Below are 26,996 nucleotides of genomic sequence, written 5' to 3' on the forward strand. Positions count from 1 at the left end.
GAGCGGCGGGTGTGGACATCGCGGGCGGGGCGCACCTAGACTCTTCCTCGCTCGAACTCCACTCGCCACCCCGGCCGCCCCGCCCCGCCGCCCTCGCAGTAAGGGGCGCGGGCGGGTCAGGGCGAGGAGGAGGGTCCGCCGCCGCCAGCACGCGGCCGGAGCCAGGGCAGGGAGCAGGGAGTCGGAGGCCCGCGCCGTCGGGGCTCGGGGCGCGGCCATGGAGCTCTGGCCGTGGCTGACCGCGGCGCTGCTGCTGCTGCTGCTGCTGGGGCAGCTGAGCCGCTCCGCCAAGTTCTACGCCAAGATCGGCCTGTACTGCGTGCTCTGCTTCACGGTGGCCGCGGTGGCCGCGGTCGTCTGCCTGCTGCGCCACGGCGGCCGGACGGTGGAGAACATGAGGCAAGGGGGCCGGGCCGGGTGGGGAGAGACGCCGAGGCGGGGGCAGCGGCGCGCCGCCGCCCGCTTCCGCTTCCCTAACTTTCCCGTGTCCTTTCCCTCCTTCCTGCCCTGCCGCGCCTCTCCCGGGCTCTGGGACCGGCCGAGGGGAGAGCGGGTCGGAGAGCGCGGCTGGGGAGGCGGCCGAGGGTGGGCCGGGGTCCCCGGAGCCGGCGTCACAGTGTCCCCGCGCCCTTGCCCCGGGGCCCCGGCCAGAGGCAGGCACGGAGGGATTTAAACAGGTCTCGCCCTCGGCGCCGCGCGGGGAGTGCGGGGTGCGGGCGGCCCCTAGAGGAATGGGGCCGGGCCGAGCGGGCCGAGGCTCGGTCCTGCTTCCCCGCGGGGAGGGTGGGCCGCCCGCCGTGCACCGCCCCGCCCGGACCCGCCTCCGCTCGGGGCCTGGGGCGTTCCTCGTCTTCTCTCGGGCACCCCTCGCGCCCACCTGCCGCGGGCGATGAGCGCACTTGTGCTCCCGCACCAGGCCGGTTCCCCTTCCCTTTCCTTTCACTTAGGAAGGTGTGGTGGCTCCGCGGGGGAGGGTGGGCGGGCAGTCCTTGGGGTCCAGCTTCTGGGCAGGAAGAACAGGTGGTGGCTGGGACGCCCTCCAGAGCTGGGGAGCTTGGAGTTGCTGGGGTGAGGGGTCAGGCTGGGCCGACCAGAAGAGTCGGGGGGCCTCTCTGGGTCAGAGGCTGGGCGGGTCACGGTGGCCTGAGAGGGGGCTCCTTGCCCTTTCTCCCAGTTTCCGATTGGGAGGGGCTGTTGCTGACGTTCCTCACTGGCTTTTGCAATGATGACCCTTGGCTGTGGCGTAGTGTGGGCATACTGTGGTCGTCGAGGCCCTCGCCACCCACATGCTTACAGGGCAGTGGGTGAGGGTTCCTGGCTTTCTGCCGTCCCTGTCCTTGTTCATCTGGGTGGGCTGGTCCTGCCGGGACTGGCCCACACTCAGTGGGTCCTCCGGGCCCTGTTTTCAGGGGTTTGTGGCTCCTGTGGCACCAGGAGTGGGACTGTGGACTAAGAGTGGGGAGCCTGGTGGGTGGGCCGTGGGTCTCTAGCACCCCCCCAAATGGCCCAGGCCAGCGTCCCAGGGAGCCCAGACCCCAGGGGCGGCCCACTTGTTGCCCTTCCAGCTGTCTTCTCAAGCAGCCGACCCTCTGGGGTGGGGAGGGCCTGTTTCCAGAAATGTATCTCTGAGGGCCTGGCCTGAGATCGAGGATCCCCTGCAGGCAGTGGGCTCACAGCCAGAGTCTCCATTCAGCACCTGCTGGGGACCGGCCTGGAGGGGCAGGGGGAGGGGGTGGCTGCAGGCAGCAAGGGCCCGTGGGCTCCTTGGAGGGGGTGCTGTCCTGGGTTCGGGTGGGAAGCAAGGCTGGAGCAGGTTTTCAGCAGGTGACAGGCGTTCCCAGAGGTGACCCCCCCCACCCCCCGTGTTATCAGGTGGCCTCTTCACAGGCGCTTCCTTGTCTTTCAAAGGCCCAACTCGCTCTTCCAGGCCTGGGCTTCAAAACTGCTTCCTGGCGTCAGATCAGAAGTCACCAGCTGCCCTTTCTGACGCGGTGGCCGGACTGGCAGGCCAGCCTGACCAGCACTTGGCGCTCCAGCCCCACCCTGCCCAGCCCGGCCCTCCAGCCTCTGCTGGCCCGCTCCCCTCAGCCCAGAGCCGGGCTTGGCCCCCAGCCTCCCCCAAGATTCTGGCCAACTGGGGCATCGTCTTCAGGACCCTGGAGGCCCTGATGGTGCTCAGGAGGAAGCTTCCTGCTCTCCTTCCCTCGCCAGGGCAGCCCCCGACTCAGGCTCTGCAGAGGGACCAGTCCAGGACATAACAGAGGTCCTGTGTCCTCCCCAGAGAGGGGCGGGCCTGGGGGTCTGGGAGCCCACAGCCTCCTTCCCCTGCACCCCCAGGTCCCATGGGGTGGGTCACAGTGATGACCCCCAAGACTCCCCAGTGATGGCAAAGACAGGGGGTAGGGACAGGGTGGCTTGTGAACACGAGTTCCCCAAGGCATGCATCTGTGGGGGGCTGAGAAATGCAGAGGATGAGGAGGTGCCCTGTACCTCTAGGTAGCCAGTCCAGGTACAGGGCCCAGGAGGACGGAAGTGGAGGTTGGAGTGCTGTGTGGACAGGCTTCAGGCCCCTCCTGGGCTGGGACCACTGAGCACCATGGGTGCCTGGCTGCTCCCCGCTCCAGTCCCATCCTAACTTCCGGAAGGACTCTGCCCACCATCCTCGACACCAGCCTCTGCTTCCATCTCTTGAGCACACACCATGCGCCGCGGATGCCTGAAGCTTGGGGACAGGGTTTATTACGTGTTCCATTTTACAGATGAGTCTGCAGAGAAGCAGCTTGAAACTCAGGCCTCCAAGGCGGGGAATGGGGAGATGACTGGCAGGGTCCCAGAGCTAGGACATGGGGGCCCCGGGCTGCAGACCCACTGAGAGTGGCTCCAAAGTGCACGCTTTTCATCTTTCCTCTGTCTCCCACGGCATTAGGGACTGGGGGCAGCGCCATGGCTGCTTTGGGGCTGGAGACCAGGCTCGGGGGAATCCCTGAGTTCCAGGAGGGGCAGCCCCACTCCGGCCGCCCCCTCACTTTCCCATGTTCCCGGTGAGCAGCCGCCCCTCCCCATGACGGGGCTCTGGGTGAGCACCCGAGGAGGCCTTTGCCATTTAGTTGCGAGTTCTGAGTGTGCAGGGCAGTGCTGGGAACTGAGAAGCAGAGGCAGGCTCTGTTCTGACCAGGCTGTGGGCTGAGGCTAGGGACCCCTCCCAGAGTGGCAGGGTCCCGCGTTCAGGGTGAGGCTGGAGTAGCAGGTCCTGTTTCCTCGTCCCAGGGGCACATGCTCTTATTACACGCATTCGACAGAGAAGAGCGCGAGGCCCAGGGGAGCGGTGTCTGTTAGAATTGGGTTCCCTGCAGGATCAGGAAACCTAACAACAGTGGCTTAACCCGGAGAGTTTACTTTTTCATGCATCACAGGCGACCAGGGCGGGCAGCCTGGGGCCACAGAAAGCTGCCGGCTCCTCTGTCCTGTGGCCCCCCCATTCTCGGGGTCCAGCATGCCACTGTTATGGCAGGACCTCTGGGGACTGAACTGCCCACTTCTGTGTCCATCCTAGTGGCCGGGACCTGGGGGGCATAGCTAGGCTGCAGGGTGGGGTGGGGGGCAGGGCAGATGGAGCCCCCCCCTGCTCGAAACATCGAGGACGGGCATCACTGCAGCCAGGGGCGGGGGGCTTGTCGATGCCGGTCAGGGTTTGAACCCAGCACTTCCAGCCACTGCGTGGCCCTGGGGGGATGCGTGGATGCAGACACAGCGCTGTCAGGAGCCGCGGCACCTGGGGGCTGGCCTGGGGCCCTGGTCTCGCAGGAAAGTCTGCCCTGGCTTTGCTTGGGGTGGGATAGTGAGAGGCAGCGCCTCCCCTCTGGGTGTCCTTCTGCGGGCCCAGGAGGCGGAGCTCCCGAGAGCCCTGGACGCTGCTCACGGCCCTGCCTCCTTCCAGGCCCCTGGCGTTCAGCCCGCTCCCGCGCCCCTCTTAACACCTCTGGGCACCTGAACAGGCTGGAGCCCCCACCTCCTGGCCCCCTCTGTGCTCCAGCTCTCGTGACACTTGGAAAACACTGATGCTCTGCCAGGTGGCCCTCCCAGGACCTCCTGTCCCCTGAGCAGATCAATGGCTCTGTGTGCTGCCCTCCTGGCAGGGCCGCCCTGAGCAAACCCCATCACGCCCCTCCCTTTCCGGGGCAAAGCCTGTGGGGTCTGGCTGAGGTCCGGCGCCTCTCGGCCGAAGCAGCTGCCAAGTCTCCCCAGAGCCACCTAGTCCGAGTCCAGGGTCTGAGGGCAGAGGTCAGCAGGTAGCTCAGACCTGACCTTGAACTGCTTCCCAGCCGCCTGGAGCAGGTGCTGCCGGAGGAGGATCCTCTTGCTTTCATTTACTTTGGATCCTTCTGTCCTGCCTGTGTCCCGCAGGTGTCACGGGCGTTCCAGCCTCATCTCGCTCAGTCCCTCCACACCCTTCCCCTTTCACGAGTGGAAACGGAAGTTTAGGGAGGTCAAGTCCATTGCCCAAGGTCACAGCTGGTGAGAGGGAGTCAGGGTCTGTCTGACCCTGAGCTTGGGCCGGGCCCAGGTGTCCTCGGGCGAGCACAGGTGGTCCAGGGGGACTGGCTGCCAGGAGCTCGGCCTCACGCCCCCCAAAATCTGCAGCGTTTATGATGCTCACTTCTAGGCTGGCGGCCCCGGTCAGGGCTAAGTGGAGGGCTTCTGAGAAAGACCCAGGAAGGGCCAGGAAATCCCCTCTGCTTAAGGGGATGGCTGCCCCTGCGGGCACTTGAAAAGAACCTGTCCTGGGGGCCACCTGCCTTGCTATGGAAAGCTGGCACCAATCACCTACCTGGCAGCTGTCAGCAGTGCTCCTGGAACCTTGTGCCATGCACTCAACCCAGCCCTGGGCCACCTGGGCTTCAGGCAACCTTAGCTCCACCCCCAGGGGAGGCAGGACATGGAGTTCAGGGCTGGAGGGTGTGGGACAGGCACATCCCTGGCGTGCACCCGTGTACCCGTGACTCCTGCCCTGCTCCCCGTAGGACTCCTGCGGCCGAGGGGCGGGGTGCTGGGGTCAGGTGGGTGTTGGGGCGCAGGGGGTGTTGGCGCTCAGGATGAGGCCTGGGCTGGGCAGGCAGGGCAGCCTGAGTAGGGTGGCTGCTTTGAGCTTCCTGCTGGGAGAGGATGACAGAGCCACTTGCAGCCCTGATGGGGGTGGGGGGAGGTCATAGAGCCCCCAGGGGAGGGGGGAGATGTCATAGAGCCCCCAGGGGAGGGGGGAGGTCATAGAGCCCCCAGGGGAGGGGGGGAGGTCATAGAGCCCCCAGGGGAGGGGGGGGAGGTCATAGAGCCCCCAGGGGAGGGGGGGAGGTCATAGAGCCCCCAGGGGAGGGGGGGAGGCCCCAAAAGGAGCTCGAGACTCCACCCGACAGCCCTGCAGCCGTCACCCCACCTCCAGCAGGCCCTCCGCTTGACATTTCCCACACATGTTTCAAAAGTCAGGTTTAGAGGTGGGCTCTGGCCCATCCTGGCCTCCCTGCTGTGTGACTTCGGGCAAGTCACTTAGCTCTGCTGGGCCTTGACTTCCTCACCTTGGTGTGATGAGTGTACGACCTTGTGGGGTTATTGTCTGACCGAAATGGGACAGTTCACATCTGTTCTAGGTGCAGGCGTGGCGTGTAGCGTTCAGGAGATGCCGGGCGTGGCTGTGGGGTGTCTGTCTCTGTGGTTAGGAGCGCGCTGCACTCCAGGCAAGGACAGACCGGCTCTCCCTGCCTGGGCACTGGAGGGGCCTCTGCAAAGCTCCGTCTGCTTCCTTCTTCTTCAAGGAAGCACTATTAAAATGATAATAGAGGGCTTCCCTGGTGGCGCAGTGGTTGGGAGTCCACCTGCCGATGCAGGGGACACGGGTTCGTGCCCCGGTCCGGGAGGATCCCACATGCCACAGAGCGGCTGGGCCCGTGAGCCATGGCCGCTGAGCCTGCGCGTCCGGAGCCTGTGCTCCACAACGGGAGAGGCCACAACAGTGAGAGGTCCGCGTACCACAAAAAAAAAAAAAAAAAAAAAAAAAGATAATAGATACTTTCTCACCACTTTTACAGAAAACCTTGAAAATATGGAACATTAGGAGAAGGAAAAGTGGGCACCTACGTGCACGCCGCCTGCAGGGAGTGACCGGTCCCCTCCCCTTGCGGAACATCCAGTTGCCTCTTTATGCTCCCGAGATGCGCCTTTCTTTCCCAGCTTCCTGTACTCACCCGGCAGCTGTATCTTTTAGTTTGTCTGAGAGCAATTATTTGTAGATGTGTGGAGAGTTGCCATGGGCGCCTCCGTCTCCTGCAGCATGTGGGGCAGCCCTGGGCCTGTCTGTCCATCCTGGAGCCTTTGGTGCGGGGGCTCTGCCTTGGCCTGGGCTCCCAGCCGGAGTGGGAGAGGCGGGAAACAAGCAGCAGAGCAGCTGCAGAGGGCCCCTGCTCGCCTGAATCTTATACACAGCATCTTTCATAGTTCAAACAAAACAAAATAAAAAACCTACCCATATACGACTGATCCCTTAAATTAGATACTAGAAGAAAATATAGAAAAGTTCTGGAGGAGGATGATTGGGGATGGCTGCATAGCAATGTGAGTGTACCTGTGCCACTGAACCGGACACTTACAAATGGTTTAAAATGATAAATTTTATGTGTATTTCACCCCAATTTTTAAAAAAGAAGAAAAGTGGAGCCAGCAGATGCCACTACCGGAGAGAAACACCGTCCCTTCCAGATGTGGCCTGGGCGGGAAATGCAAACGATATGTAGTTATTAGAAGTCAAGGGAACAGCCCTGGCAGCAAATAAATACAGATCTTTGCTATTTTCCTCTGCCACAGCCCTGTTTATTTTACCGCTCCCCACGGGGGACGTTGAGGTGTTTTCAGATTTTCCTAATTCAGACCGTGCCTATGCCTGCCTCACAACTGCTTTAGGATCCATTGCCGGAAGAGGATTGCAGCTCAAAGGGAGTAGGTTTGTTAAGGGCTTTTGCCAGGTGCTGCTAACCTGCCCTCCAGAAACCTCTGTGGCCTCTGACTTCTGCCAGCAGCCCTTGGGCCATTTCCTAACACCAGGCCAACACCTCCTGTTATCAGGCTTTCATCTGCCAACCTGAAGGATGAAGACGGGGTTTCTTGTTTCAATCTGCATTTCTTTGACTGCCAGTGAGGTTAAGTTTTCCCCGTGTTTATTGGACACACGTGCCCTCTCCCTGTGCCCTTCAACCCTCAAGATGACCCGAGAAGCTGTGTTTTGCAGCTGAGATGCCTGAGGCTCCCCAGCTGAGACAGCCAGTCAGTTCTCCAGAGAGTGTCCAGCCTGGCAACCCCTGAGCCAGATGGGGACAAACAGGAAGGTCTGGCTCGAGCTGGCTGAGGCTTACAAAGCTAAGGAAGAAGGCCTGGCTTCCAGATCTGGGGAAGGCTGGCCGGTCTGACTGTGAGAGCAGCCCAGGGTCAGCTGCTTCCTGGAGCCTCAGTTTCCCCATCTGCACCACGAGGTAACGTGGGGAGTTAGGCTTTGTGAGCTGGATACGAGTCTGCCTTTCAGACACAAAGAGGTAAATCCAACAGGGTCCACTCATGTGACGGCCTAGAGGAGACAGATGCATAGAGACAGAAAGTGGACAGTGTGGCCCAGGGCTGGGGAAGGCGGGCGGGGGAAGTGAGTGTTTAATGGGGACAGAGTGCCAGTCTGGGCAGATGAAAGAGTCCCAGATAAGGGGGGACGGTTGCACAACAATGTGAGAACACTTAATGCCACTCAACTGAAAACGAGTTAAGATGGTAAATTTTATGTTGTGTGTATTTTACCACAGTTTTAAAGACTTGAGTGTGGCTTTGGGTCAGGGGCCCAGCTCTGAGTCTCTGCTCTATTGAGGGCCAGCTCTGAGCCCAGGCCCTTCTGGATAAAGTGGGAAATCCCTCCCTTCCGGTCAGGACCGTGGGGAGATCAAATGACCCTGGTGTGTGTGTGCGCGCACACACATCTTCTGGGAGAAGTGGAACAGTTCTGGGTCAGGAAACCTTGGGTCACTGGGGCCCACCCTCAGCCCCCTGCCACCCACGGATGGGAAGGACCCAGGGGACCTGCCTGAGTTGCAGAGGAGTGACCTCAAGCCTCGGGCTCCATCACCCCGAGCAGGCTGACCCCTCACGGGCACCTGTCCCTTGTCAAGTGTGTGCAGTGTTCCCACAGAGCAGGGGGCCAGGGCCACCCTTCTCCCTGCCGGCCAGCCACCTACAGGCACCGTTCCCAGGGACGTGCCTGGTCGTGCCTGCCTGTCGAGTGCTGCTGGGCCAGGCCTCTCAAGGTCACGAGTGCCCAGGGCAGCCTCCTGCTGGGAGCGGGGCCCGCACACATCCTGGCTCCACTGCCACCCTCATGTGACCTTGGGTGTGTCTGTGGAAGGGGCTGGGGTGCTGCTTTGTAGGATGCAGAGGAGGAGTGAAAGCCTGGTGGGGCCGGTCTCCCCAGCGGTGGAGACTGGAAGCAGCCTTCAGCTCCTCGACAAGGTCTCTGCTTGGTACCCACGCTTTCTTCCCGGTGTGGCTCTGCCTTGAGGGGATGTTCACTTCTCGTGGGTGGGGGCCCAGCCTCCTCTGCAGGCGCCTCTCCATGGCGGGTCCTTCGGTCGCCGACAGGTCTGAGAACGGAGCCAGCCCGGCCCCAGGGGCTCTCGGCCTTCACCCCGTCCAGCTGGGCCCCCCGGCTTGTGGTGATGAGCAGGGGTGTGGGGCGCAGGCCTGGGGACGCAGACGTGGAAGGAGGCGCCCTCCCCACTGCCGGGCGTCCGGGCCCCCAAGGCCTTGCTCCCGAGTGACCTCACCCTCACCGGCTGGGGTAGCAGGGGTGAAGGGAGGCACTCGCCATCCCGTTGAGGGGTTGAGGGACAGGACCTGAAGGTTCTCCGAGGGGAAGGCGAGCTCAGGGTCAGCGGCCAGCCTGCCAGGGCGGGCGGGGGTCCCCGTGCTGTGTCTGGCTCTGGTCCTGCACTGGGATGACCCTGCCTAGGTCTGTGGAGCCTGAGTTACAAGGTGGGTGGCGGAGCCTGAATTACAAGGTGGGTGGCGGAGCCTGAGTTACAAGGTGGGTGGCGGAGCCTGAGTTACAAGGTGGGTGGTGGCCTCTGCTCACGGCCTGTCTCCCCCTCAGCATCATCAGTTGGTTCATCCGGTCCTTCAAGTACTTATACGGCCTTCGCTTTGAGGTAAAGGGCCGTCAGAAGCTGGAGGAGGACCGCCCCTGTGTCATCATTTCCAACCACCAGAGCATCCTGGACATGATGGGTAGGCCAGCTGCGGAGGGTTTGGCGGGAGGGCCGGCCCTTCCCAGTTGCCTGTGGGGGAGGGGGAGGAGGTGGGGGACGCTGCTTCAGTTGGGGGAGGCTGGGCCCGGAAGAGCTGGCAGGTGAGGGGGCAGGTGCGGACCAGGGACCTGTGCCCCGCTTCGGACACAGGCCTCCAGCTGGTAACAGGAGACAAGGCTTCCTGTGCCTGGCGCCGGGCTCGGGAGCCCTGCTTCAGCATCTTCCCTCTGCAGGGGAAACTGAGGCTCAGAGGCCAGGGGATGCCCAGGTAGCCAGTGGGAAGGCGTGCCTTGGCCCAGGCCTCTTGGTGGCCAAGGCCGAGGGCCAGCTCGCTCCTCCTCGGGGCGGTGGCCACCTGGCTCTGAGGCTGTGCTCTCTGTCTCCCCCGCCCCCCGACCTGGGCTCAGGCCTCATGGAGGTCCTCCCTGATCGCTGCGTGCAGATTGCCAAGCGCGAGCTGCTCTTCCTGGGGCCCGTGGGCCTGATCATGTACCTGGGAGGCGTTCTCTTCATCAACCGGCAGCGCTCCAGGATGGCCATGACCGTGATCTCTGATGTGGGCAAGCGCATGGTCAGGGAGAAGGTGAGCGCCTGGGGCTCGGGGCCTGCTTGGCGGTGTGAACGCTTTTGTGCTGTCAGGACAGCCCGCAAGTGTGACTCCCTCTGGCAGAAGAAAGCGCGTTGTCGGTCACGTCTGTGAACCGCGTGCAGAAAAGCCAGGCGCAGCGCAGCGGCTGTCAGGTGGCTTCTGGGGGGTGGGTGGCCGCCCAGGGGCAGCCCCCGCGACCCGCCTCCTGTCTCTCCAACAGCTCAAAGTGTGGATCTACCCCGAGGGCACGCGGAATGACAACGGGGATCTGCTGCCTTTCAAGAAAGGTGCCTTCCACCTGGCCATCCAGGCCCAGGTACGTCAGGGCCGCAGCCACCTGGCCATCCAGGCCCAGGTGCGTCAGGGCCGCAGCCACCTGGCCATCCAGGCCCAGGTGCGTCAGGGCCGCATCCACCTGGCCATCCAGGCCCAGGTGCGTCAGGGCTGCAGCCACCTGGCCATCCAGGCCCAGGTGCGTCAGGGCCGCATCCACCTGGCCATCCAGGCCCAGGTATGTCAGGGCCGCAGCCACCTGGCCATCCAGGCCCAGGTACGTCAGGGCCGCAGCCAGGGTGGGAAGCGCGTCCAGGTTGGTTTAAGGCTGCAGGTGACCTCCTGGCCAGGCCAAGGCCACTGGCGCTCCTGGACCACCTCCCGCTGGGAAGGCGGCAGGGCCTCCCCCCACCCAGCACCTGTCCCTGACCAGCTAAGGAGGGCAGGGCCGCTTTACCCACTCTGAGCATTAAAGCTGGCACCTGATCAGGCCCAGCGCCAGCGAGAATAATGCTTGTCACCACCGTACCGGTGCCTGGAGCTCCAGCACCCCGCTTTCTAGCTGGCCAGGCGAGGGACCTGCGGAGGGAGGCTGGGGTCGGCATCAAAGGCGGAGGCAGGAGGCCTGCTGGCTGAGCTGTCTCCGGAAGGCTGTGCCAGACTCAGGCCCCCAGCACCCCTAGCTGGGCGTGGGCGTGGGCAGTGGCTCACGGGGAGCGGGGCCTGTGGCGTGCGGCAGGGTCGGGCCAGAGCTGGCGATGGGCCAGGATAGGTGAGCTGGGAGCCCTCCACGGGGTTTGATGTTTTTCTGGTCCTTGACTTCTAGGGCTTGATGTTTTTCTAGTCCTTGACTTCTAGAGGTGTCCTGGGGTCTGGGGTGATGGCAGGAGAGACTGGGGCACATCCATCCATCGGGTGGGGTCTCCTGGTAGGTGAGGGGTGCCTTGTCTCACCCCGGTCCTGTGCTGGGGGACTTGTGTAGGGGAAGACAGCCATCGTCTGGGGTCAGGGGAGGGGGCTTTCATCCTGCCTGACTGGAGTCAGGGGGGCAGCTGGGCAGGGGTTTGCTTTTCTCTTGTCCTTCACCTGTGACAGGTGGCCTCTAGCACCCCCTGGTGGCCCTGAGCAAGGACAGGAGAGCCCTCCTTCCAGAAGCTGCCAGCCAGTGCCAGGCGGGTGTGGGAGCTGGAGCGTGGGATGGAGGGGCCCCGAGCCGGCGGTGGGTGCGTGGGAATGGGGGCCTGAGCCTGGGCTCTGACCCCAGCGCTGCCCAAGCAAGAGGAGGAGGACACCCCCGACACAGGCCTGGGACTGAGGTCACTTCCCTTCGCCGGTGGAGAAGGGGTCGTGGAAGAGGAGAGAGGAGATACCGAAGGAGCTTTAGGGGGCCGGGGCAGCAAGTCTCAGCCAGGAGACCGGACATCGTTTGCTGTCACCCCTCTCCCCCGCCCCGGGTTGATGATTACCCCCAGGTGCCATTTCCGACATTGGCATCACCATTGGAGTCACCATGTCTTCCAGAAATAGCCTGCCCCCTCCCCTGGCTGGAGCTGCCCCCATCTTCCCAGGGATGGGGGAGAGGTTGGGAAGGGAGGGGTGGGCAGAAAGACCTCAGTTACCTCCTCTGGCTAAACCGGACAGGGCCCTGGTTAATCTTAGGACCCCATGAGGAATGCAGATGTGCATCAGATGGATACGTACCAACCCAGAAAGTCTTCCTGGAGAAGGGAATGTTTGCATGATGATGTGCAGGATGAGTTTATGGACTCTGGGCCACCCAGGGCGGGAAGGGTGTCCGAGGCCCAGGAGTCAGTGTGTGGAAGCGCCCTGGGGCAGGATGTGGCCACAGGGACTCCTGGGGCCAGCCCCAAGGTGGGGGCAGGCTGGTGGCCAGGCAGGCCTCTCCCCAGAGCTCATCCTTGGGGATCAGGCTGGGCTGGGTGAGGGCTCCGGTCCATCCTCAGGCTGCCACGTCTACCGTCCCCAGGTGCCCATCATCCCCGTGGTTTACTCCAGCTTCTCCTCCTTCTACAACTACAAGACGAAGCTGTTCACCTCAGGTACCCCCAACCTGTGCGCTCGCCGGCCCACCTGTTCTCAGTCACTGCGACACCCACGCCCCTAAGAGAACAGTTCCCGTTTCTGGGTGGTCACTACAGACCCCTGCTACTCAGTGACCGCTTGGGGAAGGAAGAAGGGAGGGAGGGAAGGGTCTAGAGTCCCAGCCTTGGGCTGTGGGGAGACCGAGGTGCCCAGAAGGTGGGCTGGGTGCCCAAGTTCACACACACAGGCCCAGGCTGTGCACACGGCCCCGGGGGCCTTGAGGTGGCCCCTTCCTGTGCCAGGGTGGGCTTCTGAGCCAGCGCATCCAGGCCTAACTCTCAGGGGCAGCAGCCTCCCGGGCACCCCCATGCTCCCCGGCCATGGAGCTTGGGACTTCCCCCCGCCCTTCCCTGCAGACCCTGCACAAGGGCACCTGGTACCCAGGTGGGAAGTGGGGTCCAAGATAGAAGCTGCCTCCGCCCACATCTGAGACCCCAAGGCCGCCTGAACCACTGTGGAGGGTGGGAGTGGAAGGGAGGGTGGGTACCTTCTGGGGGAGGAAACATCTGGACCCTGGGTGGTCCTCACGGGGGAGCACACTCTTGTCCACACCCACTGAGAACGTGCTTGGGATGCGTGTGTGTGACTGTGGCTGTTATTCTCAACTAAAAGCCAACCACCCGGGACCAGGGTGTCCGGGGAAGAGCCCGGCCCGGCCCCTCGGGAGGCTCTGGGGGGGAGGCTGGCGGGCAGCCAAGGGGAGGAGGGGGCCCCCCTGGAGAGCCCCTCAGGCTGCCAACGCCTCCCCCCAACCAGGAACCATCAAGGTGGAGGTGCTGGACGCCATCCCCACCACCGGCCTCACTATCGCCGACGTCCCCGAGCTCTTGGACACCTGCCAGCAGGCCATGAGGACCACCTTCTTCCACGTATCCCAGCTCCCCCAGGAGAATGGGGCCCCCGCAGGGCCCGATGCCCAGGCATCCCAGTAGCCGAGGCCTGGGCGGGGCAGGACCTAGCTAGACAACGGACAGAGGGACCCCTGCCCACCAAATACCACTGTGTCTCCTCCCGCGGCTCTCCCAACTTTCCTCGGGCCCTGGAAGCAAGGGACCCCTTCCTGTCACTGGCCTCAGGTCCAGGCCCCTGATGTCCCTGCAAAGGAGAGTCACCTGGAGCCCCCCCAAGCTCTGAGGGCAGGGCCTCACCTACCCTTGTGCCTCCGGGGTCCAGTGTGGGAGTGGGCCTGGGCCCTGATGGGCTGATGGGGCGGGGCCTGTCTGCCCAGCCCCCACCCTCCTGCCTGGGCTTGGGGGGCACAGAGGTTGGATCTGGGGTCCCAGCCATGGCCTGCATCAGGCTCTCAGAGAGGCAGGGCTCTGGGGGGCCAGGACGCCTGGTCTTATGCCACCTGGGCCTCAGGGGGGCCAGAAAGCAGGATCTGTGGCTCCCACTGGCCTTGGGGAGCAAGTCTGCTGAATTGGTACCGCGCTCATCGTTGTTTTTTATAAACGAACTCTTAGAAGTACCTGGTGAGTTGTGGTCACTCAGGGCGGGCAGGGCTGCCCTTGCCTCGTCCTCCCTGGGAGGAGTGTGGGAGCACCATCCTCCACCCTTGGTGGTGCTCCCTGCCAGGGCCTGGGCCCATGGTCATCCTCTAATACTTTCTTCCACTGGGGGTGGCAGGCATGCCCAGGGGTCAGGGAGGCACTTGGGAAGGAGGCTGAAGATTTGCTCTTTGGCTGCTGGCTAGGGGTGGGGCCGGCTTGTGGCGGGGTGGGGGTGGGGGTGGGGAGCAGGGCGGGGGCTGTCCCTGTGGCCAGCGTCACCTTCACGAAACCACCTGCTCCAGCCCCTTTTGAAGAGGGGGCACCACGACCCTGCCTAGGAGGGCCCAGGGGGCGCGCTGGCAGCCTCCCAGCACGTGGTGGTCGGCCAGGGGGAAGCCCGTCAGGTTCAGGATGTTCCTGCAATCCATCCACGGACACAGCGGCTCAAGTCTCATTTTATTCTGACAATGATCAGGGCTGCCCGGTGAGCAGCACAGGCGCCAGGCCCTGGGCAGGAAGCCCTCGTACCTTCCTCAGCCGTGGGCCCACCAGGCCCCCAGAGCCGGCTGGGGGCGGGCAGGGGTCTGGCCGGGCTCTGCTCACAAGGCCAGAGTGCCGGCTGGGCTGCGGCTGGATTCGCACAGGAGGCCCGCGCCCCACCCCCACCCCCACGCGGGGCAGGGGCGCCTTCCGGGTCGGAGGAGTGGCGGGGCGGGGCGGGGCGGGGCCGGTGTCCTGAGGGGGCCTGGGCCGGACTGTCACACCTCCTTCTTGCAAGAACCTGTGGGTGGAAGGGGCGGGGCTGGGGTCAGCAGTCTCCATTCCCCACCAGCCTCCGGCCCAGCCAGGTCCGCCCGCTCGGCCTGTGGCTGCCCCTCCCCGCCCCCTCTGGCCTCTCTGGGCAGGAGCCGGCCCCAGCCTCGGGGTCCTAGGCTACCAGAGTGGGGGGACTCTGTGGGCGGGGAGGTCGCGGGAACCCCGGCACTCACAGGAGCCCAGCTGCTCCTCCAGGAAGGAGATCTGTTCGCTCAGAGAGTCAATGCGGTCCAGCTGCTGGAGGGAGTGGGCCAGGAGGCTGCCCGGGTCTGGGAGCCCGTGCTCCAGGGCCCGCGAGGCCAGGCTGTGAAGTGGGGTCAGCACGAGCTGCAGCTTCTATGGGGCGGGCGGAGGGCCCGGTGGAGAAGGGCCTGTGTGACCCTGGGCCAGCCCCTCACCCTCTCTGTTCCACAAGGATTTAAGGACAATAGGGTGGCCAACCCCCAGACTCAGTTCTAGCTGCAGGGCCCTGGACGTCCACCAGAGTGAGCTTCTGCGCCAGGAGACCGGGGCAGGGGGCAGCACAGACGGACGTCCCACAGGCCAGCCTGGCCAATGGTCCCTGAGGCCTGGGACCCCTGGGTGGAGGAGCTAGGAGGGGGGGACAGGGGCTACTGAGGGGTCTCAGGCCAAGGACCCTGCGGAAAGGCCGCAGGGGCACTCTGTCCCTGAAGGGACAAAGGCGGGGGTGGGCTGGGCCGAGTTCTGGCTCTCTGTGTGGCCCCGCCCCCTCCTTTCCTGGCATCCCAGACACCGTCTGCTGCCCCTGCCCAGCATGGCGGCCAGGCCAAGGGCACCCTAGGCTGTCAGCATCCGGAAAGCCTCCCGCCCAGGGCTCCCCGACTAAACCCTGCCCCCATGCCGAGGCCCCCGGGTACCCAGCCCAGCCCGCACCTGCTCCAGCACGTCCACCCTTGACTGAAGCCTCTGCACTTCCTCCTTCACCTCACTGTCCACTCCTGGGGAGAGCCAGGTGCCGAGTCAGGGGGGCCGGGCTCCCCACCCTGCACCCCACCATGGGCTGGCCTTGCATCCCGACGTGGGGCCACCAGCCTCTGCTCCAGGTGTGGGGCGCAGCCCTGGGTACCGGGTTCCCGCCCCAGCTGTCGTGGCGAGTCCTCCCCCAGCCTTGGGTCCTGGCCGTCCACCAAGGCCATCCTCCAGGTCCGGAAGGTGGCTCTGGGCAGACGCAGCCTCACCCCGCCCGCCCCTCGGTGCTGGGGTCCCCGTCATGCTGAGGGGGTCGGGGCTGAGGTCCGTGCCGCGCTCTCGGTCTTGGTGCCGGGCTGCCAACGGCGCATTATTACTCACGGTACGAGTTTGAAGTGTCACAGCGCGTACCAAAAGTAATAATGTCCCGTCACCAGCGGAGGGACGTGCTGTGTCTCCAGGCTGCCCGGGCAGGGACACTTGGGCGCCTTCTTCCACTCTGGGCTGAGTTGAGGCCCTCCCTGCGGTCCCCGGGGGATGCCACCACCCATCCACCCTCCAGTGCGCCCGTCACCCCCACCACCCTGGGCCCTCCCTGCCCACCCCCCAGGCGCATCAGCAAGGGGGGCAAGCGGGGAGTTTACCTGTCTCGGGGTTCGGGGCCACCCTGGGGGCCCCTCTCCCGGGCAGGCAGAGTGCCCCATCCACAGATGGGCTGTGCCCCTCCCGGCACTGACACCAGTAACTGCCCGCGGTGTTGACACAGCGCTGGGGACAGCCGCCCCCTCCAGCCCTGCACTCATCCACGTCTGTGGGAAAGGGTTGTCAGGCAGGGGCGCCCACCCTGAGCCCCCTCGAGACCCACCCATCGGTGGGCTACCCAGGACACACAGGAGGTGCCTGGAGGACCCCTCCCCTCTGGGAGGGTGGAGCCAGCCTCACCTGTCTGGCAGGTGTTGCCCTGCCATCCTGCAGGGCAGTGACAGCGGCCGGGCTGGACACAGCTCCCTCCGTTCTGGCACGGTGGCTGGCATATTGCTGTGGGTGGGTGGGGAGGCCCGTCACCAACTCAGGAGGGTCCCCAGGGCCCCGCAGCGGTGGCAGCCAGGGAAGGGGTGCCATACCGGAGATGCTCACTCAGGTTTTGAGAGGCAAGCAGCTGGTGCTTGGCCCCGGGTCTGGAGAGCGGGATGGACCGCTCGCTTGCTGGGTTCTACTTTAACTGACCCCAGGTGCTAGGGGCCCTTACCTGCTCCACAGGACCCGGGCAGCCCGCTGGTCCTCTTCCAGCCGGGACAGCAGGCATAGCGAGGCCGGGCGGGGGCCGGCCCAGGGCTGCGGCGGTAGGCAGTCTTGTAGAGGGTCCTGCGGGATGGATGGGGGCAGCTCAGAGGGGCCCGGCCCTCACGGGGGGCCTCAGTGGTGCCACCAGGTCTCCTGGGCCCCGGCCAGGCCTTCCCCAGCCGCTGGCCTTCCGGGCTGGCTCCGTCCCCATGCCCTCCAGAACCACATGAGCCGTCTCCCCCAGCGTGGACAAGGTCACCCAGGTGTGCCCCCAGAGGTCCTCTCCCCCAGGGGTGGCACCTCAGGGTCACAGCACAAGCTACCTCCCCGGCCCAACCTGCCGTGTTGAGCAGGACCCCAAGGCTTGGAAGGAAGCCTGGCTGAGCCTGGCGTGGAGCAGAGGTGGCACCCCGGGGGAGAGCCTCCTATTCTAGGGGCGGGGATCTAGGCCCTGAGGGGCAGGGGCTTGCCACACCATCTCCCATCCCCCACCAGGGAGGTCTTCAAGAACCTCACAGAAAATAAAATCTTTTTTTTTTTTGCGCTACGCGGGCCTCTCACTGTTGTGGCCTCTCCCGTTGCGGAGCACAGGCTCCGGACGCGCAGGCTCAGCGGCCATGGCTCACGGGCCCAGCCGCTCCGCGGCATGTGGGATCCTCCCGGACCAGGGCACGAACCCGTGTCCCCTGCATCGGCAGGCGGACTCTCAACCACTGCGCCACCAGGGAAGCCCGAAAATAAAATCTTTTAAAGCCACATCCCCACAGCGGAGAACCAGAGATGCACGCCCCTCACACTGGCACAGACTGGGACATCCTAGGTGTTGGGGGCAGTAGGATCTCCATCTGTAACTGCCGGGGGCTGCCATGGGGAGAGGGGTGCCCACTGGAGCCCCAAGGGCAGGGCCAGGACGAGGAAGGTTTCAGGGAGCAAAGTGGGTAAGAGATTGCAGCCAGCCATGTTGGGTGGGGGTGGGAGTGCCCCCAAAGTGGAGGGGAGCAGACAGGGTGGGTGACCCCTCTAAAATGAGGGTGGGGAGTGGATGCGCCAGATGCCCTTGTAGCAGCTGATACTTGAGGTCACGGCGGTAACTTCCTGAGTCGGGACGGCCCAGGGTACGACAGGTGTGAGTCTCCGCCACCCACTCAGACGTGGACTCGGCGAGTCCTTTCACTGCTCTGGGCCTCGGTTTCCCTTCTGGGGCGCGCTGCCTTCCCGGCCCCAGGGCGTGCGCGTGGCAGATGGGGCCCTGCGGCGGCAGGCGGCGCTCACCGGTAGGTGCTGCAGGCTCGGTACCCGTCGCAGGTGGTGAGGAAGGGCTGGTACACACGCTGCACAAAGGACTCGGACACGGGGCCCCTGGGAGCCCCGATGACACACACCTTGCGGCTATGGGGTGATGAAGGCCAGAAAGTCAGTGGGGGGCTCCCAGGGCTGTGACCCTCCCAGTCCCAGAACCCAAGGGAGCTGGAAAGTGGGGAAGGGATTTCCCATTGTCACCATGGGCAGGACCGTCAGCAGGAGCCACAGGGAAGCCATGGCTCCTCAAACATTGGGGGCTGCCCTGGGGAGGGGCCGAGGCCTCCTGGCTGCACATCCCCACTTCCCGAGCACCCAGAGGCCCGAGCCCTGGCTCACCCAGGCCGGTAGACATGCTCGGTGCCACCCGCCGCCAGCACCAGGAACCAGAGCAGAAGCAGCTCCTGGGAGCCCCACATGGCCTGTGTTTCCGGATGGAACAGCCTTCTCCTCAGGATGGCCTGACGCACAAAGCACAGCCCTGTAAGTCCCTCTGCAGATCCAGCCTCGAGCCCGTGCCCCTCGTGGAGACTGTCCTCTTGGCTCCGTGACACCCGCCCAGCTCATCCACTTTGTTGGGACCTCTCACCGCAGCGGCAGAGCCTCCACGGGCGGCGTCAGCTCTCCCCACCCCCATCCCACCTGGACAAGGAGGCCGGCCCCTCCGCAGCCACATACAGCCCGCCCAGGGACCACAGAAGGGCCACGACATCCGGGGTCTGGGAACAGACGCTGAAGCCCTTGCCTGGGGAGAGAGACACCTGGACAGCGCTGGGCTTGGTCAAGTTCACTGGGGAAGGTGGGGGCCCAGGGCGGGCATCTGGACTACGTCTCCGTCCCCTGGCTGGGTTTGGTGCCCTTCCCACAGGGCAGGCCTTGTACTCCCCACCTCAGTCTGCAATTGGGGTGTTAGTGGCAGGGCGGAAACCCACCCCAGCTGGCTTGGCCCTTGTGGCCTTCAGTGACCTCACGTGCCAGACGGGGAGCCAGCCGTGGTGGCTTGGGGGTCCACTGGGGGGCAGGTGCCCAGCAGGCAGGGGCCACTATGGTCCTCCTCAGGGTGGGGCCGGGGCCTTCACTTAAGAGGGGGTCACTCCTCTGCCGGGGACTAAGCCGGTAGTGCAGACAGCCTCCAGGGCTCCCAAGACAGTGGCCCTACTGGGCCCCCAGATGGTGGGGGGATTGGAGCAGCAACCCCACACGCCAGTGGAGCCGATCACCGTCCCTGCCCTGGCTGTGGATGGGAGCCGGGGAGGCCCAGAGAGGGATTCCCAGGGAGCCCCAGCTGGGAGCTGATGGTCTGCGACAAGCCAAGGGGACGGGGGCGGGGCTGCTATCTGCGTGCACAGCCAAGGGTCTGGGGAGCTGGGAGCTCCCTGCTCCCATGCTCCAGGCGCCCCATCCGAGGTTTCCCCCAGGTGGGCTGAGCCTGGCCCTGCAGGCTCCCCCCCGCCCCCGCCCTGCGAAGGAAAGGACACAGGAAGGAGATGAACTGGTGTGTATGGTGGGGGCGGGGAGCAGAGGCTGGGTACAGTCACCTCCCTCTCTGGGACTCTGGGACTCAGTTTCCTCAAAGACACCACTAGGGTCTTGGAGGCCCCTCCTCTGGCTCCTCTGGTTTATGGTCAGTCCCATAAACCACCATGAGCATTACTGAGCCCAAGATGCCCGCCCAGGCCGACCCAGAAGGAGGCGATGCCACGCCTGGTCCACGGGGGAATTCAGCTGGGTGTTCGGTCCATGCTCTTCCCACGGCACCACGCGGCCCTGGGGGGCAGGAAGGCAGCTGCACGAAGGCTTTCCTGCACCTCCTGTTCTCTGTCACGGGCCTGAGAGGGGAGGGCTGGGTGGCCGAGCAGGCAGAGGCTGCAGCGGGCAGCTGAGGTGTTGGACTTAGTTTGGGGGTGGGGGGTGTGCTTCTTAGCTGTTTCTGGGCAGGGACATGTCCTGCCAGTCAGAGTTGGCTCGGAAGATGAACTCTGCGGGGAGCACACTGTTAAACGACAGCGGGCCTGGTGGTGGTCCAGGCAAGAATTGAAATGGTGGGGACAGGTGGTCCTGCGGAGTGGGCCCTGGGAAGGCAGAGGTGGGCCGGGGCGCTGGCAGGGCTGGGCAGGGGCCTCCGGGGTTCCGCAGACCCTGAGCTCTCCCACACCGGGCACCTGGAGGGCGGTGCATCTCATTCAAATGTAACTGTCCTCCACAAGCACCTCCCCAACCTATCGGAAGCTGGTTAGAAAGGAAATCGTGCTTTTTAAAAGAAGAGAGTTGATTTTTGAAAGTCACGCTTTTCCCCTAGGCCAGAGGAAGCCGAGGGCGCTGACCAGCCTGTGCTGGGCTGGCAGAAGCTCCTTTCCCTTTGGTGCTACAGCCCTGCTGGGGCGGGGGAGCCAGGGCAGGGTGGTCTGTGGCGCCTCCAGAATGATAAGCAATAATGTCCCATCCCCTCTGAGTGTCTGCACGAGCCCGGCCACCGCCTTCCCTCCCACCTGCCCCGGGCTGCCGCCTCGCTGCCCCAACCCGGGGAGACAGTCGTTAGAGGGAGGGGCCTGACTCCACTGCAGGGCGATAGCCCTGGGTTCCCCCCTTCCACGGTGAAGGGTGCTTTGGACGTTAGGATGGGCGGGGGTGGATGCGGAGAGGCGGAGTGAGATTACAAGACTGATTCCCTGGGGGTGCGCCCTCTCCACCGCCCACCCCACGTCTCCCCTTCCCCCTGCACGGCCGGCTCCGTGGGGAGTGGGAGCGAGGGTGGAGTGACACCTCCCCCCCTCCGCCACCGCAGGGTACGGCTGGCCTGGGCTGCGGGGTCCGGGGCCCGCGAGGCTCTGAATCAGGCCCTGGGGGAGCCACAGGGCCCGGATAGGGGGATGAGGGGCTGCGGCGCCCCACCCGTCCCCCGCCCGGGTCCCCCGAGCGGCCCGGCCCGGGTCACCTGTCACCAGCAGGGGGCGCCCTTTCCCAAGGCCGCTGGGCCCATTCTCCGGACCCAGCCGCGAGATCCGGGGCCGGGCTGGGGTTCGGGTGCCCGCGCGGCAGAGCCCGGCGCTCCCGGCCCGTTCACCTTTGGGCTCCCCGCGGTCGCCCTGCGTCGCCCCCCAGCTCCGCGCGCGGCGAGGCCCCCGCCCCCAGCCCGAGCGGCGAACAGACACCCCGGCCGCGGCCGTCCCCTCGCCCCCAGCCAGGGGCCCCGCTCCCTCCGCACTCACCGCCCGATCCGGGGCGCGCACGCGCCGCTGTCGCCACCGCGCAGAGGGGCCTCGGCCCCGCCCGCCCGCCAACCCCGGCCCCGCCCCTCCCGGCCCGCCCCCGGCCCGCCCCCACTCTGGGTGGGCTCCGAACCCCCGCCCGCCCCCATTGCGCAGGTTGGGAAACTGAGGCCCCGCGGTGGACGGCGTCCCCGGGGCCGAGCGGTGAGTCAGCTGGAACCGGGTCTCCTGACGCACTACCCGCCTCCGAGCGCTACTGCCCCTCCCAGCCGGCTCCCGGGGACGCAGGGCTGAGCCGAGAGCCAGGTGCCCGGAGGCCGCATGGGGAGCCCGCGCTGGCCGCGGGTAGCTAGCTCTTGACTCCCCTAGGCTGAGCACCGACTCCCGGGGATGGCCATAGCAACCGGGTGGCCAGCTCCCTAGGCACCAGGGGCAGGCTAAAGCGGACCGCTGCCCTGCAGCCACACGTGGGGTGGACGTCAGTGATCCCCAGGCTCATAGCCGGTACTTCCGGAGATCACACAGGTGGGGGCGGGGCTCGGCAGAGCCCAGCTGGGTCCTAGGTGTGACACCAAGCCTCCCTCCCAGCCAGTGTGCCAGGTTAGGGGGTCTGCCAGGCTCCCACCTGGTGCCCCCTTTGTTCAGGACAGTTGGGACCACCCCTGAGTGCTCCTCAGGCCTCCAAGGAGTCCCCCAAGTGCATGGTCACCATTGGGGCCTCCTGGGCCAGTCACCTCTCCTCCTCTCCAGGCTCCCTCTCCACATTTGCAACATGGGCTAAAGCAGCCCCATGTGGTGGAGTGGCCAGCAGTGCCCACTGAGAGACAGCAGCCGGCACAGCTGGAACCAGGTGCCCCGTGCCCCAGCACCTCCTCCCCTGGGGAGCTCTGTCATGTCTGCCCCAGCGTTGTTACAGCCATCAGTGTGCATGACACCCTGGGCCTGCACCTCTTGGCAGTTTCTGCCCTGGAACTGGAGCCCAGGCCCTGTTCACCTAAGTGCGTGTGTGTGCGTGAGTGTGTGTGTGTGCACACGTGTAAAACGTGCCCAGGCCCAGCCAGGCCCCCCTGCTGCTGCCCAGAGCATCACCTGTGGCACTCACCTGGAGCAGCAGTCTCCCTCATGCCCCAGACACTGGTGGCAGCTGCTCTTCTGGGCGGTGGGGGCCGCCCATTCCTCCCTTGTGCCGGGGTCTGCGGATCAGAGACACAGTGTGGGTTAGCACACAGCCTTGGTCACCGTAACATCCAGGTGCTGGGGAGGGGGACGGGGCCAGCCTCCATGTGGCTGTGGGAGCTTGGCCTGCACTTGGCCTACAGACCCTCACCCCTCTGATGGCCAGAGCCGAACGGGCCTCTCAGGCCTGCCCACACCCTCAGCCTCCGTGTGTCTGTTGCCCGGGGGTCCTGAGTCCCGGGATGGAAAGCTCTGCAAAGCCCGGGGTGCTGGGTGGGCATCCTGCAGGTTCATGGGGAGGGGGGCCTTCAGCTCGAGGGGCATCCGGATCAGGCCTACTTTGGTGCACAGGAGGTAAAGGAAGGGAGGGGACACAGGAGGCTGGACAGGAGCCCCTTCCTGGACCAGGGGCCCCTGGAAGTCCCTGGAAGATGACCTGAGGGTGGCTGGGGTGGCGGGGGCTGGGATGCCTGTGACTGTGAAGTGGGGGGTGGGCCCTGGCGTGGCGGTGTCTCTTCCCCCCCAACCCAAGCAGGCAGCCCCAGGCAGTAAAGAGTTAAGGGCCAGGCCCAGGGGGACTGGAGGGAGAGCTGCCCTGCCCTGTTCCCTGCCCCCATCCAGTCCCTGAAGCTGGTCACTTGACCCTTTGACCTCAGGCCTGAGCAGAAAGAGGCAGCCTGGAGAGCTGCGTGGCTGGTCCTCGCTCTGCTGCTAAGCTGGGCGGACCGTTAGCACCTGCTTTCTCATCTACAAAGTGGGTGTTTGTCACACAGACTGCTGGGGTGGACATGACAACAAGACTGTCGGGGGCCAGGAAGGGCCCCCCAGCTCGGGGACCTGGGCTGCTCTGGGTGGGGGGCTCGCCTAGGCTGCAAGGGGAACCAAGAGAGCGCCCACACTGCGCCGCACCAAGCTCTCCCTCTGCCCGCCCCCCAGCCAGCACAGCAGAAGAGGGGGGCTCCTCCTGGGGCTGTGCTCAGTGCCCCCCACTTGCATGGCTCCTCCTGGCTCTAGATTTGGCTTTGGGGTTCCCACCCCTCACTGGCGCCCCTCCCCGACACCCTCGGGGTGCTCCCCCACCCTTGGGGGATGATGCCCTCGGGACACGCAGGTCACAGAGAAGAGGGCCAGCTGAGGTGGCCTTACTGCCAACCCGGGGGCTTCCCCGGGAAAGCAGAGCGGGCTCGGGAGGGCGTGCGAGGGGCAGGGAGGCCGCTGCACTGGCTTCTCCATCCAGGGGTCCCAGCAGCTGCTGGGCTGCCCAGCGTAAGCGTCAGGGTCGGGCAGGCCAGGCTGGCATCCAGATTGTGCCACCCCCAGCGGGTGCCCTTGGCCAAGGTGAGGATGGCACCCATGGGGGGGTGATGCGGTGGCCCCAGCTAGCGGAGTGCAGACCCTCAGAGCTCAGCCCGCAGGTGCCTGCGGTCCACAGAGCCCGCAGAGGGGCGCTCGCCCTGCTCTCCCCCCTCGCTGCCCTCCAAGGCCGCCCCTGCGTACCTGGTGCCGCCCCGGGGCTGGCTCGGCCATGGCCACCACTGCTGCCCCCTCAGGCCAGGGTTGGGCCCTACCCCTCGCCGGCCACCTTGAGGCAACTCCCGAGGCCGCCTGCCTGTCCTGTCGGCTGGAGCCTCCGTCTCGGCCATCGGGACGGTGGACTCGGGGCAGGGAGGCTCCTCCCGGAGCGAGGAAGGGCGGCTTTTTATGCTCCGTCCCCGTGTAAATCGGGATTGGGATGGGCCCTTCCCAGCCGGACTTCCTGTGTGTGCTGTCCGCTGATAACGGGGATCATGTCAGTGAACAAACAGGAGGCCGAGGGGCGGTGGGGGGCCGCCGGGGGAGGGGCCGGGCCCAGCGGCTGGGGCGGGGGTGGGGGAGCTCTCCCCGGGGACTTGAGAGTCTAATCCTGAAGCAGCCAGAGACCGTGCTTGGGCCCAGCTGCAGCCTGGCTGGTGACCCTGGGACCCGGCTGGGCCCAGTGTGTGACAGAGGACATGGCTGGCACACAGGGCCCTCCCAGGGCCGTGGGTCCACCAAGCTGGTGGGACCGCATTAGTGCGGCTCCACAGAGGGGCCCGTCCTTCCTGTGACCCCCAGGGCGTGCACCTGCACCCCTGGATGTGTGTGCCAGGGCCCGGGGGTGGGAGCGGCCAGAAGAGAGCTGGGGATGGGGCAGGAGGCTGGGTGGTCTGAGAACAGCCTGCTCTGTGAGTCCCTGGGGCCTAGAGTGGCCATGGTGGGGGGTGACGGAGAGGGGCAGACGTCAGTTCAGAGGCTCAGGCCTTCTCTAGGAATGGGACGGTGGGCCCCCTACTCCTGGGCGTGTGCAAGCGTGGGTGAAAGCCCCCAATCCTACTTCCAGGGTCCTGTTCAGAGGAGGGCAAAGCGCGTTCCCAGGCCCCCTCTCCTCTCCTGGCTTCCAGAGGCTGAGGGGGGCATTGCGGGAGGGATGCAGGAGCCTCTAGGTGGCCAAAGGGGGTGCTCCTTCAGATCCTCCAGGTGGTCCAGCCCCCAGCTCGGACCCGCAATTTCCTCATTTAGGCGGTGCTGGGGACCCGCAGGCCGAGCGCCTGTTGCTGCGATGCTGGTTGGCTGGGTGCCCAGAGGAACTGGGCAGCCACTGAGGACACAACTGGCTGAGGGCCCTGAGTGAGCAGCGCCCCCCAGACCCCATCGTCCTCGGGTCCGAGCCCTGCTCCGGCGTCAGCACTCACCCACCCACAGGTGGGACCCTCTCCGACTCTCTGGCCTTGAGCATCTCTGCTCAGCCCCACCTCCCTCCGGCCCCACCCAGCTGGATTTCCCGGCCAAGAGGGAGGCCTGAGCAGCTTGGGAAATTCCACTCCCCCCCCACCCAAAGCCGCCGAGAGCAGGAGGGAAGTCTGCCCACCCTACTGGCGGGTCTCAGTGGTCAGCAGGGACTGCTCCCTTCCCCGCCCCCATGGGAGGTTCTCTTGCAGGCATGAGGCTGGGGTCAGCCAGGGCCTTCTCTTCTCCGGACCTCAGTTTCCCCATCTGTCCCATGGGGCCAAGAGAGCTGCCAGGCAGTGAGGTGGCAGTGACGGCTGAGGAGGCTCTGGGCCGTCAAGCGTTGCTGGTTTGAGCGGAAGGAGGTCTGGGGGTGCTCATCCCCCATCTCTTCCCCTCCAACCCACGTGGCCCACTCTCGGCCCCCTGGCTCTCCCACCCGAGGGCACATCTGTCCAGAAGGGTTAGGGTTCCTTAACCATACACTGAGTATGTCCTGCTTTCGAGAATGTAGGGGCCACGTTGGGCTTTGCTCCCACCAAGGAGGTGACCCTCTGCCCACATCACTTAGACCCTAACCCTAAGCCTAAACCTAACCCTAACCCTAACTCTCTAACCCTAACCGTAACCCTAAGCCTAACCCTAGGCCCAGGGATCTGCTCTGTGCCCCTGGGTGGAAGAAACAGCAGACATCAGGGTTGGCTGGGCCCCGCCCCTTCTGTGTATGGATGCGGAGACTGAGGCCCAGGGAGGAAAGAGACTCACCTCAGGTGAGCAGGGCCGGACCAGGACAGAAGCTGTCCCCTCTCTCTCTCTTCTCAGTGAGCCCCCAGTTCCTCTGTGTCCCCCATGCAGGGGCCGACCTATCCCTGCCAGGGGACGGGCTGAGGTTGGGAGTCGCTAATTAGCCAACTCTGTGTAACGGTTAATGGGCCACCCCTCCCTCTAAAGCATGAGGCTGTTAGGGAACTTTCTGGAAGGATGCCCAGAGCACAGAGACAGAATGGTGGGTTGAATGGTGGAATTACAGGTATGGGGAGGGCAGAGTCCCGGGTCCTCCACATCCCAGTCTTCCCTTCCCTGGCTCCCCTGCTGCTGCCCACTGGTTCTGGGACCCCCACTGCTCTGTGACCCCCTCCCGACAAGCTCTGCCCTCCCACAGCCCCTCCTGGGCCGAGACCAGAACCAGGGCAAGGAAAGGAGGCTTTGGCTCCACACGCCAGCCTGGCCCGGCCTGTCGCCTAAAACCCCACGGTGCCCTCCACTCTCAGGTCCCAGAGCCTCAGAGCCAGACGCGGGAGATGGGCTAGGGTCCTGCTCTAACCCGCTGCAGGTCCGGGACCGGGAGGGTCTGCACAGGAGGGTGGGCTGGTGCTGGCTGGCACCTTCTCAGACTCCAGGAGGGTCCTGGGGGCTGGCAGAGGGGTCACGGGTGCTTCCTGCCCCATGGGCCCCCTTCCCGGGTGCTGGGGTGGGTGGAGCTCACTCTGTGGTCCAGGCTGGAGGGGGAGTCAACCTGGGGTGGGCCAGGACTACCCCCATCCTCAAGGAGTCCCCCCTGCCGCCCCCAACCCGCCCGACCCTGGCGTCTGTTTGAGATCATCCAGCACACCACCACAGCAGGAGTCAGTTTGGGAAGGAATTGGTGCCTCCCCTGAGGGCAGGGCAGACCCCCCTCTGGCCGGCTACCCCCACCCCACAGGCCCAGTGTGGAGGTGGCCACCTGGTGGGATTGGTCAGCGACCTCCAGGCTGTCCAG

The 26,996-nt window shown here is 65.3% G+C and overlaps 2 protein-coding genes across 5 annotated transcripts; one reads left to right on the plus strand and one right to left on the minus strand.

The window, feature by feature from the left end:
* Positions 1-13,757, plus strand: AGPAT2 (1-acylglycerol-3-phosphate O-acyltransferase 2). The gene is made up of 6 exons (XM_082623814.1): positions 1-399; positions 9,170-9,303; positions 9,731-9,906; positions 10,133-10,228; positions 12,173-12,245; positions 13,045-13,757. Exons 1-6 carry the CDS (start codon positions 218-220, stop codon positions 13,218-13,220), a joined length of 837 nt encoding a protein of 278 aa, XP_082479940.1. The 5' UTR covers positions 1-217; the 3' UTR covers positions 13,221-13,757.
* A 465-nt stretch (positions 13,758-14,222) lies between these two features.
* On the minus strand, positions 14,223-22,512 carry EGFL7 (EGF like domain multiple 7). Of its 4 annotated transcripts, none has more exons than XM_082623824.1 (9): positions 22,419-22,512; positions 18,447-18,568; positions 18,081-18,197; positions 16,774-16,889; positions 16,467-16,562; positions 16,169-16,333; positions 15,489-15,553; positions 14,768-14,898; positions 14,223-14,559 (listed from the first exon to the last, which is right to left on the minus strand). In XM_082623824.1, exons 2-8 carry the CDS (start codon positions 18,524-18,526, stop codon positions 14,815-14,817), a joined length of 723 nt encoding a protein of 240 aa, XP_082479950.1. In that variant the 5' UTR covers positions 18,527-18,568; positions 22,419-22,512; the 3' UTR covers positions 14,223-14,559; positions 14,768-14,814. The 4 variants fall into 4 exon arrangements, with proteins under 4 accessions (XP_082479950.1, XP_082479947.1, XP_082479948.1 ...); XM_082623821.1 differs by having other exon boundaries at positions 14,768-14,930; XM_082623822.1 differs by having other exon boundaries at positions 14,768-14,930; positions 22,406-22,503.
* Positions 22,513-26,996: the final 4,484 nt, after the last annotated feature.

This window comes from Mesoplodon mirus, assembly GCF_964341445.2.
Source record: "Mesoplodon mirus genome assembly, chromosome: 1".
In the NCBI taxonomy this organism is placed as follows: domain Eukaryota; kingdom Metazoa; phylum Chordata; class Mammalia; order Artiodactyla; family Ziphiidae; genus Mesoplodon; species Mesoplodon mirus.